The sequence below is a fragment of the Phocoena phocoena genome, chromosome 8 (genome assembly GCF_963924675.1).
Source record: "Phocoena phocoena chromosome 8, mPhoPho1.1, whole genome shotgun sequence".
In the NCBI taxonomy this organism is placed as follows: domain Eukaryota; kingdom Metazoa; phylum Chordata; class Mammalia; order Artiodactyla; family Phocoenidae; genus Phocoena; species Phocoena phocoena.
Genome location: NC_089226.1, coordinates 103,854,334 through 103,864,552, shown reverse-complemented (window position 1 = coordinate 103,864,552; position 10,219 = coordinate 103,854,334). Strand labels below are relative to the sequence as shown.

At 58.1% G+C, this 10,219-nt stretch overlaps 1 protein-coding gene across 2 annotated transcripts; it reads left to right on the top strand.

Annotated features, from left to right (window-relative positions):
- The first annotated feature begins 421 nt into the window (after nt 1-421).
- SLC29A2 (solute carrier family 29 member 2) lies at nt 422-8,531 on the top strand. 2 transcript variants are annotated; one of them, XM_065882059.1, is made up of 12 exons: nt 422-625; nt 877-958; nt 2,391-2,551; nt 2,785-2,924; nt 3,309-3,443; nt 4,039-4,136; nt 4,358-4,442; nt 5,011-5,147; nt 5,409-5,514; nt 5,613-5,698; nt 6,568-6,767; nt 7,414-8,531. In XM_065882059.1, the coding sequence occupies exons 1-12, from the start codon at nt 597-599 to the stop codon at nt 7,523-7,525; spliced, it is 1,371 nt and encodes a 456-aa protein (XP_065738131.1). In that variant the 5' UTR covers nt 422-596; the 3' UTR covers nt 7,526-8,531. The 2 variants fall into 2 exon arrangements, with proteins under 2 accessions (XP_065738131.1, XP_065738132.1); XM_065882060.1 differs by lacking the exons at nt 5,011-5,147; nt 7,414-8,531 and having other exon boundaries at nt 597-625; nt 6,568-6,653.
- Nucleotides 8,532-10,219: the final 1,688 nt, after the last annotated feature.

Genomic DNA, 10,219 nt, shown 5'->3' with positions numbered 1-10,219 from the left:
CCCGGCCCCTCAGCGGTCTGCCAAGTTAGCCGGCGCTAGCAGCGCCACTGCACCACCTCCGACTTGGCGGAGCCAGGAGAACCCTGAGCCAGGTCAGCTCCACAGCACTCCGCTGGGGGGGTAGGGGGGCACCTTCCCCACTACCTCCCCCCACCCCGCCCACACTGGTCCGGGCCAGGCGCCCGCAGAGAGGGGAGGCGGCGGGGGAATCTTCCCAGGTCACCGCCTCTCGGGCGGCGCGGGGTGCGTTGGGGTCCGGGGACGGCGTGGTCGGGCCGGGATCAGACGCGGGAGTCTGGAGTCCCCAGTCCTGAGGCCGGAAGGGGTGGTGCGACCCTCTGTCCCCGCCCCGGGGGCGGAGCCGAGGTCGGAGCCTGCGGAACCTGAGACTAGGCGAAATCGGCCCGAGGCTCCCTGCCGGCTCCAGCCTCCCCCTACCCCGCTCCAGACTCGGGGAGACCCGACCCCCACTTCCCCTGTCCACCACCTGCAAGACCTAGCCTCTTGGGTCCCCGGCTCGGCCCACGGGCCCCGGAGGAGGTGCAGGTGCGGCTTCCCCATCTCTCTCCCACCCGGGCGCATCCCGCTGGGTGGCCATGGCACGAGGAGACGCCCCGCAGGACAGGCGAGTTGGGAACCGGATGGGGTGCGTATGGGGATCCGGTGGCCGTGGGCAGCTCAGACCCGCTCCCTTCGGGCTCTCCAAAGCGCAAAGCAGACCAGCTGGAACTACAATTCCCGTCAGCCGCCTCCCTCGGGTGCCTGAGCCTGGGTGATGGGGGTTGTAGTCCGCTCTCTGGAGGAGCCGCCCTGGGAGGTGGGAGGGGCCGCCGAAGCGGGAAGTCCTCCGGGTGACCTTCTGAATGATCCTTACAGTTACCACCTGGTCGGGATCAGCTTCTTCCTCCTGGGGCTGGGCACCCTCCTTCCCTGGAACTTCTTCATCACAGCCATCCCGGTGAGACTCGTGGCTGGAGTGACAGCCCCACGGTCACAACCACCGTCCGTCCCTCCAGCTGCCTTTCCCTACCACGCCGCCTTTGATTCCTCATTATGTCCGTTTGTCGGCTGAGGCAGGATCCTCAGAGAGGGGAGGTGCCTCTCTCATGGCTAGGACGACCAAGCTTTGAGGGATGCCCAGATCCTAGAGGGGCAAGGCCACCAGGTCAGGGGATCCTGTGGAACCAGCAAGGAGCTACCCACCTACTTCCCCTGTTTGTCATTATTCCTTGCTAGTCACTCAAAAATTGGGTTATCCAAGCCTTTTTTTTTCTTTGAAATAGCATGAATCACATTCATTCATCCAACAAATAGTTAATGTACACCTAGAATTCCTGGCACTGGGGGTACAGAAGGAAACATAGCAGAGGAAGGTTTCATCCTCACGGAGCTTACATTCTTTCAAGGGAAGGCAGGAATGTGGGGCTTGTGTTCTCTTTGGGACTGGGTTATTCTTATATATTAAATGCAACAACTTTCCAGATGCCTCTTTAGCGCCTGGCTCTGTGCTGGGCCCTGGAGACCCAAAGATGAATCAGCCCATGGTCTTGAGAGCAAGATGGGTGCATAAGAAATATAAATAATGTAACATGACACGTGCCATCCCAGGCTTGGAGCAGAGTCCTGTGGGTCCCCAGGGGAGGGAGCAATTCCTTCTGCTTAACGGAAGAGGCGATTTGTAACTTGGGTAAAGCATTTGTGTTGGGGGAGGGGAGTGGTAGGAGGGGAGAGGGCACTCCAGGTGGAGATAGCAGCCTTGCAAAGACACCGAGAGGCAGGAGAGTACCAGCTTATTCAGAGTAAGGGCCAGAGCTTGGGGTGACTGGAGCTTAGCAGGACAGAACAGGAAATGGGGCACAAAAGGGAGACCAGGGTCTGGTTCTGAAGGGCCCCAAATGCTGTTCCAAAACCTTGGGGCTTTGCCTTGCAGGCAACAGGGAGCCATGGACAGGGAGCGGGGGAGTTAAGCAGAGTCGTGGCAGGATGTGTGTTCCAGAGAGAAAGCAGTTGGTCAGCACCTGGGCCAGAGCCTGGCTTACAGTAGGAGCTCCATAAATACTTGGGAACCTGGAAGCTGCTGCAGGAGTGGGGGTGGGGGCTGGAGCCAGGGCACAGGAGAGGAGGGGTGATCCAAAGATGGAGCAAAGCCCAAGTTGGGGGTTCTTAGTGCTTGGGCTCGGTCCCAGACTTCAGCCATTCAATTCAATGCACGTTCATCGAGCTCCAACTGTGTGCCAGGTGCTGGGGACGGTGCAAAGACAGAGAGTCAGTCCCGCAGAAGTTAACGAAGCAATCCCAAGCATGGGAGGAGGCAGAGGGAGAAGGCTGGGGGGTTCCTGAGGGTAGGTTGTAGGGTGACCCTATACCCCGCTCCCCTGGCATCCTGGCAGTACTTCCAGGGGCGTCTGGCAGGGGCCAACGGCACCACCGAGACCCTGGGCACCAACCACACGAGCCCTGCAGATACCTTCAACTTCAACAATTGGGTGACACTGCTGTCCCAGCTGCCTCTGCTGCTCTTCACACTCCTCAACTCCTTCCTGTACCAGTGGTGAGAAGCCCTGCCCCTTGGGCTCAATGCCAGGCCATCCCTGTGTTGTTCCTTCCCGGCCTTTGCCGAGGCAGCTCCATCTGGGCCCAGGGAAGACCTCTCATGCTTCCTCCCCTCCCCGCTGCATCTCTCCCCAGCCCCCACTGTCCAGCCCCGGGATGAGACTCTTGCCCCCTCCCCTCACCTGGCCTGGGCCCAGCGATGCCCACGCTGCCCTCCTCCGTTCTGAGCAGCATCCCCGAGACGGTGCGGATTCTGGGCAGCCTGCTGGTCATCCTGCTGCTCTTTACCCTGACGGCGGTGTTGGTCAAGGTGGACGTGAGCCCTGAGCCCTTCTTCTCCATCACCATGGCCTCTGTCTGGTTCATCAACTGTGAGCACCGCTGCCCTTCTCCACCTCCCCACCCAGCCCCCCAGGGCTTCAGCCCAGCCTCTTCTTTTTACTGAAAGGGCCCAAGGTATCCAAGAAGGGAAGACAGCAGTAGCATCACCCATATCCCTGATGAGAAACTGAGGCCCGGGGGGAAGAAAAGTCACTCGTCCAAGGCCCCACAGTGACCTAAGAGCAGGTCTCCTGGCCCCTAGCCCCTCACACCTAGGGCTGCACCTCGGAGGAGGGATGAACATGGGGTGTTACATAGGAACATGCCTACCCAACCTAGTCCGGAGTCCCCTAGGCACCCTGCCAACACCTCCTCCAGGGAGCCCCCAAGGCCTGCCTAGTTGAGCAGCGGCCCCCAATCCTGTCCCTCCACAGCCTTCTGTGCGGTTCTGCAGGGCAGCCTCTTCGGGCAACTGGGCACCATGCCTTCCACGTACAGTACCCTCTTCCTCAGCGGCCAGGGCCTGGCTGGGATCTTCGCTGCTCTTGCCATGCTCATGTCCATGGCCAGTGAGTAGACTTGGGTGGCTGGAGGGCAGGGGTGGCCTCTGGGATTCTGGGGAGCAGAGAGAATGTACCAAGAGCAGGATGCCTTGGGCTTTGGTGGAGATGGAGGTGATGGGGTGATGGGGGAGCTGGGGATTGGGTTAACTTGGGGCCAGGGGCAGGATCCCTGAGGCCAGCACTGGCATGTGGCAGTAGGCTGAGGTTGAGGGAAGGGGGCACAGGTTTGGGATTCAGATAGACTTGGGTTTGAATCCCGGTTCCACTGCTCCCTAGCTGGGGGCATTGGCTGGCACTTACCTGTGTCAGGTTCCCCACCTGAATGATTATTATAGCTCTACCCTCAGATTGTACGGAGCATGCAGTAATAATGAGCACATAGTAGGTGCTCAACAAAAATGACACGCGGGGAAGAGTGAGAGGAGTGAAGGGCTGGGCTGGGGCCCCCGGCACAAGGGTCCTGTGTCTGTTAGTGGGAGGAATGGAAGATGCCGGGAGGTGAACCTGAGACGTGCATAATGCGAAGCAGGAAAAGAGTTGCTAGCCCTGCGGGAGCTGGTGGACCAGCCACCTCCCTTCTGCAGCTGAAGTTTCTGCACAGGTGGCGTGGATGCCCAGACCTCCGCCCTGGGGTACTTCATCACGCCCTGCGTGGGCATCCTCATGTCCATCGTGTGTTACCTGAGCCTGCCCTACCTGGTGAGCCTGGTATTGGGCTCAAGGCCCACTTCAGAGCATCACAGATACAGCCCTGAGTCTGAGGCCCTGAGAGAGGCCAAAGGAGGCAGAGGGGACCTGGGCCCAGCCCTGATCCCCAAAGGAGTCAGCCACTGGGGGACCCCAGCCTCTAAGTCAACAGGGTGGGGAGGGATCCAGGCACTTCAGCCAAGCCAGGCAGGGACAACGCTTTCCTTCTGCAGAAGTTTGCCCGCTACTACCTGGCCAAGAAACCATCAAAGGCACAAGGTCAAGAGCTGGAGACCAAAGCTGAGCTCCTCAAGCCTGGTGAGCCCGGGACCCTGACAGGGAGGTGGAGGTCCCAGTGGAGGCTAGAGCCACCACCACAGGGAAGCATTTCCCCTCCGTCCCCAACTAGAACCCTCATCCCTAGTAGCTTCGTGTAATCAGAGGCAGAAGATCTTGAAGGGAAGTCAATGGGCTTAAAGTCATCCCTTTGCCCTCTGGGCCTCAGTTTCCTCCTCTATAAAATGGGGAGGCAGTAGAGCTTCAGGCATACAAGTTCTAGATCCTAGTGTGTCTGAGTTTGAATTCTAGCTTCATAACACCCAAGCTGTGTGACCTTAGTCAAGTCACATAACCCCTCTGAGCCTCAGTTTCTTTATTTGTAAAGCAATGGCAGTGAAATAATCCATTTAAGGTGCTTAACTCTGCCAGGTACAAGTATGGGCTTAATAAATAGTAGCTCGGCATCTTTCCATTGTTAATTCTCTTTGCCTGCGCCCTGGGCTGGTGGAGGGTCACTTGTTTTAATTGCTTGGAATCTCCTTCCCTCGGGCCTGGTTGTCACAAGCGTGGGTCACAGGCATGACCCTGCCCTCCCCTCTTGCCCCAGATGAGAAGAACGGGATTCCCAACAGCCCCCAAAGGGCAGCGCTGACTCTGGATCTTGACCCTGAGAAGGAGACAGAGATGGAGCCAGAGGAACCCCAGAAGCCAGGGAAACCTTCAGTTTTCATTGTCTTCCAGAAGGTTTGGCTTGGATATAGCCCCCAACCACCACCCCTGGGGAGGAGAGGGCTGCTCTCTCCAGCCTTCCCCAGAGACTCTTAGAATGCGCTGAGGCCTGTACTCACCTGGTCCACCCAAGGTGACAGGGTCGTGGTGGGTCAGAGACATGCTGGGCCAGGCCCCAGTGCCCTGTTCCTGGGCCAGGGCTTGAGCAGGAGGGTTTGGTTGCGTGTTGGGCTCTGGGTCTGCCTGCCTGCTCACACCCTTGCCTCCGACCCCCAGATCTGGCTGACGGCGCTGTGCCTTGTGTTGGTCTTCACAGTCACCCTGTCCGTCTTCCCAGCCATCACAGCCATGGTGACCAGCTCCACCAGCCCTGGGAAGTGGAGTGAGTGCTGGGAAGCGGAAGAGGACAGGGCAGTGGGAATGAAGGGCAGAGAGGGAAGAGGGCAGCCGGGACCAGGATAAGCCCTCTCTCCCTCCCAGGTCAGTTCTTCAACCCCATCTGCTGCTTCCTTCTCTTCAACGTCATGGACTGTCTGGGACGGAGCCTGACCTCTTACTTCCTGTGGGTGAGCACACCTAGGCTGGGGTGATCTGACGGTTTGGGGAAGCAGTCGGGGATCAGAGGGTGTGAAAGAGCACAGAAAGGTGATGTCCCAACAGTCCCACTGGTCTGGGTCTAGTAATGGAACAGCTGGCTGGTTTAGCAGTGAGCACCTGGTCCCTGGAGATATGCAAGCCAGGGCTTAGACTGTGAACTCTTTGAAAGCAGAAGCCTTGTCCAACTGACCTGTGTCTCCAGCATCCAGCCTAGGGCCCAGGCCCTGGTGCTTAGAGACTGTTATGTGGAGTTTCCTGCACCACGTGGAAGGTCAGACAAGATTCCTGGTATTGAGATTGCTTTTAGCCAAGATGCTGCTTCTTTAAATGAAATCTTCCAAGGACACACAACAAACAAAGTAGATCAAAGAGTAGCTGCTCTGGGAATTCCCCAGCGGTCCAGTGGTTAGGACTCCGAGCTCTCACTGCCAAGGGCCCACGTTCAATCCCTGGTCGGGGAACTAAGATCCCACAAGCTGTGCATCCAAGCCAGGATGGGGCCTGGATCCCCAGCTTCCAAATCCATCTTCCCCAAAGGGGTCTTTGGAACCCAGGGGTGCTCAGAGCCACCAACGTTGAAAACCGAAGATGCTTGTCTAGTTCTGCCACGGAGAGAGCATGAACTGGAGCTCAGGAGAGGCAAAGTCTAGTCCCAGGCTGGTCCTTGATTGCTGGGTGGCCTTGGCCCAGCTGCTCGCTCTCCAGAGGCCCAAGTGCTGGGTCCTCACTGGCACACATGGAGTAGGTCAGGGGAAGTGATAGTTGAGTCTATCTGGGGTGTCCCTGGAGCAGAGACCCTGCTCCCAGGGACCACCCTCACCCCAACCTTCTGCCGCAGCCAGACAAAAACAGCCGGCTGCTGCCCCTGCTGGTCTGCCTGCGCGTCCTGTTTGTGCCACTCTTCATGTTGTGCCACGTGCCTGAGAGGTCCCGGCTGCCCATCCTCTTCCCACAGGACGCCTACTTCATCACTTTCATGCTGCTTTTTGCTGTTTCAAATGGTTACCTGGTGTCCCTCACCATGTGCCTGGCGCCCAGGTCTGGGGGATGGGAAGGTGGGGGGGAGGGCCTGGGAGCAGGGAGGTGGGCTAGCTCTTTGAGGGGCCTCACTGGTGCCACCTGCCAGGTCAGGCTTTAACTGCTGAGCCGGTCCCAGGCCAGGAGCTGGGGAGAGGAGGACTTGGCTGGGGAGGTTCCTGCCCAGTAAAGTAGCCCAGGCACTGATTTTGGGGCCTCCTCTCTGGTCCTCAGTTTCGCCATCTGTGAAATAAATGGGTTGGACTGTCATTCCTTAGGGCCCAGCTACTCCCCCAAATTCTCAGTTGCAAGGGAGCTAAGGTTTTGATCACAAGCAGAGTTCCTGGGCTATTTACTCTAGGGAAAATGGAGTTGAGAATCCAGGGAGAGCAGAGGTGACCGGGAGGACCAGGTAGGGGACACTCTGCCAGGAAGGAAGGCAGTTGCATCTAGGCCCCAGGGGCGTGAGAGATGTCTATGTCCAGTGGCCCCATTTTACAGATCAGGAAACTGGAGTCCAGAGAGAAGGGCCTAATTATAGCGACCAGAGGTTGGGTCAGCCCAGACTAGAACTCAGGCGTCCTGTTGTTAGGAGGGCGGAGGGCACAGGGCTGGGTCCAGGTTGGGCCTGACATTTTCTAAGAGCTCCTACTCCTGTGTGTTCTAGGCAGGTGCTGCCACATGAGAGGGAGGTGGCCGGCACCCTCATGACCTTCTTCCTGGCTCTGGGGCTCTCCTGTGGAGCCTCGCTCTCCTTCCTCCTCAAGGCGCTGCTCTGAAGTGCTCCGTCCAGGGCTCTCCCAGCATCTTCTCTTCGGAGCTGAGACCCAGCACAGGGGGAATGGTGGGCCAGGCTCAAGCCTCTGCTGGGCGGGGGCCCCGCGGTCCGAGGGTCCCAGGAAGAGGCGGGTGCTGCTCTCTCTCCTGGGCTGGTGGCCACCTGGGGTGCTGCAAGGAAGAATTCACCGCCTGCCATTCTAACCCTCCCCAGGAGTGGAGCTGACGCACAGAGACAGACTATCTAGATGCACACAGACCTCACTGAAAGGGTGATGATCATGAAGAAGAGGGCCGAGGACAATGGCCCTTCCTCACCATCAGGACTGCATTTGTTAATCATGAGAAACTCACTGGCCAAGTGCCGGGGCTCAGAGGCCACAGGTGGGAACTTGCCAACTGTGTGGCTGGTGTGGCCGCAGCTTCAGATTCAGAGTGGGAGTGGGGGCCAGCCCTGGACAGGAGCTCCTCTTCTCTCCAGTGACACCATGGTCAAGTCTCCTGGACTCCAGAACAGAGGATTCCAGGGAAGTTGAAGGGACAGGGAGAAGGAGTTCAGGATCTGAGGGTGCTCGAAGGACCCTCTGGGCCTCAAACAGGGTTTTTGTCGCCAGCATTTACTGTGTCCACTCCCCAGAGCCCAGCTGGGCCTGGGTCGCAGAACTGCAGTTAGCCTGCGTGTGTGCACTGCACTTTACAGTTTGCAAAGCTCTTCTGCACCCGCTCTCTCACTGAAGCCACACTGAGGCCCTTGGAGGGAGGCCAGCAGGGATTGTGCTCCCCTCTGTACAGGTGAGGAAACCGAGTCCCAGGGGGAAGTGACCAGTTCTCGGCAGAGCCAGGACCCAGCCCCCACCTCCCTGTAGGTGCTGTTCTTCCTGCCCACGGCCTGCTTCCCTTTTCCTTGAGGGTCTCAAGGCGAGAGCCCTAAGCACTTACTCCACCTTTTTGCTTGTTTTTTCTCTCTGACCCTGCTCCTGGGTCTAGTAATAACCTTCTCCATTTGTACAATGAATTCACTTTCCAAAGTGCTTTCAGCTCTATTGGCTTTGATGAGCTGGGTGGGGTGGGGATGATTGTACCCATTTGACAGATGGGATGACCAAGGCCCTGAGAGTGGCAGGGATTTGTGGGCATCCCTGTGCTGGGCCCTCTTGACCACATCATGGCCCAGGGGTACTGGCCTGCAAGGAGCCCTGTGCTCCCGGGCAGAGGGCCTGGCCACATGGATGACTATCGCTCTCTCCCCCACCGGTGTCCTCTGCTTCCCCAGGCTCCCCCTTTTCAGAAATGGAGACTCAGAGAGGCAGTCAGCCAGTTCTCCACAGGGATGGACGAAAGGCCTGCTTGGCCACACACCTGTGCTACCCTGCCCAGCACAGAGAAAAGCAGGGGGTTTTGAGATTACAGGCAGCAGCCTTTCTGCCCACTTGCCCTCCTGCCTTCTGTGACCATTCCCTCAGCACCTATTATATGCCAGGTGCTGAGCCAGCACAGGCCCCCTGCTCAGAAGCCGGAGGCTGCTTTGCTACCAAGGAGGAAAGTGAGGCAAGCTATGACCTTGGGAGCTGAAATAAGGCCACACTCCTTCAACCCTTTTTCACTGTGCCAGGTTCTGGCTGGTCTGGCAACCCTGAAACGAAGGAGTTGTGACCCTCCTCCCAAGGCCATGGGAAATAGAATGTAACTTGTGATGGGGCTTGTGAGGACCCTGCACAGTGTGTAATATGAAACTCTTAGAAGAGGGGGCCAGTGATCTCAAGTGGGAAGTTGGGGCAAGCATCCCTGAGGAGGTGTTCCCTGAGCTGGGCCTTGAGGGATGAATATGAGCTTGCTGGGCTGAGGTGGGGGAGGGGCATCCCAGGAGAGGTACCAGAAAATGTGGAAGGCATGGACACGGAATATTCAGGGAACAGTGGGGACTTCTGGCGGCAGGTCACGGGGGAGCGGAAACTCCTAGGGTGTGAGGAGGGGGACAGGAGAGGATGAGGCTGGGGCAGTGGGCTGGGGACAAACGCTGAAGGGCCTTAGGGCTGAGGCCTAACCAGGGGATTAGAGAGAGGAGAAGGCACACAGAAGAGAAGGCTGCTGCCTCTACAGAGGCCGTTTAACTTGGTGGTTAAGTGCATGTGCCCTGACCCATAGTCCTGGGTTCGAAGCCAGGCCCTTTCCCAGCAGTGGGAACTGGGATTCCTGGAGACTGCAGTCCTGGAGAAAGCACTGGAGTACAGACTGACATTTACTAAATGGTAGTTGTAGTCCTGGGATTATTTTGTGCAGACCACTAGGCCTAGCTGTACCCTTTGGCTGGGACTGGTGGGAGCAGGACCCCAGTACTTCCTAGGTCCCCTTCTCCTTCTCTACCTTCAGAGACTGTTGTCTGTTGTACCCAAAAGCTCCCTAGACCTGCCAGACCCAGCCATCCCGGGGAACCCAGTGGTACTGGTCCGCGTTCAGCCGGGTTGGGCTGAGCAGTGGACGATGGGCCCAGAAAGATGTCCTTATGATGTCACAACGTGGAATTCCTTCTTCCTGTCCTCCTTCCCCGTATACCTAGCCCAACTTTCCCATCAGATCAGGATGCAGCTGGTTTTGATGTTAGAAAAATTCTTGGGCTGATGGGCTACACTTGGCTCATCCCTCTCCTGATGCCCAGCCCCCCTGGCCACCGCCACATCCCCAGCCTGACACAGCTC

What these genes read in the sequence shown, in the direction of transcription:
- SLC29A2 (XM_065882059.1), top strand. Translation starts at nt 597, where the DNA reads ATGGCACGAGGAGACGCCCCGCAGGACAG. An exon ending in TCTTCATCACAGCCATCCCG is followed by an intron (nt 959 to 2,390) that starts GTGAGACTCGTG and finishes GCATCCTGGCAG; the next exon opens with TACTTCCAGGGGCGTCTGGC. An exon ending in CACCAGCCCTGGGAAGTGGA is followed by an intron (nt 5,515 to 5,612) that starts GTGAGTGCTGGG and finishes TCTCCCTCCCAG; the next exon opens with GTCAGTTCTTCAACCCCATC.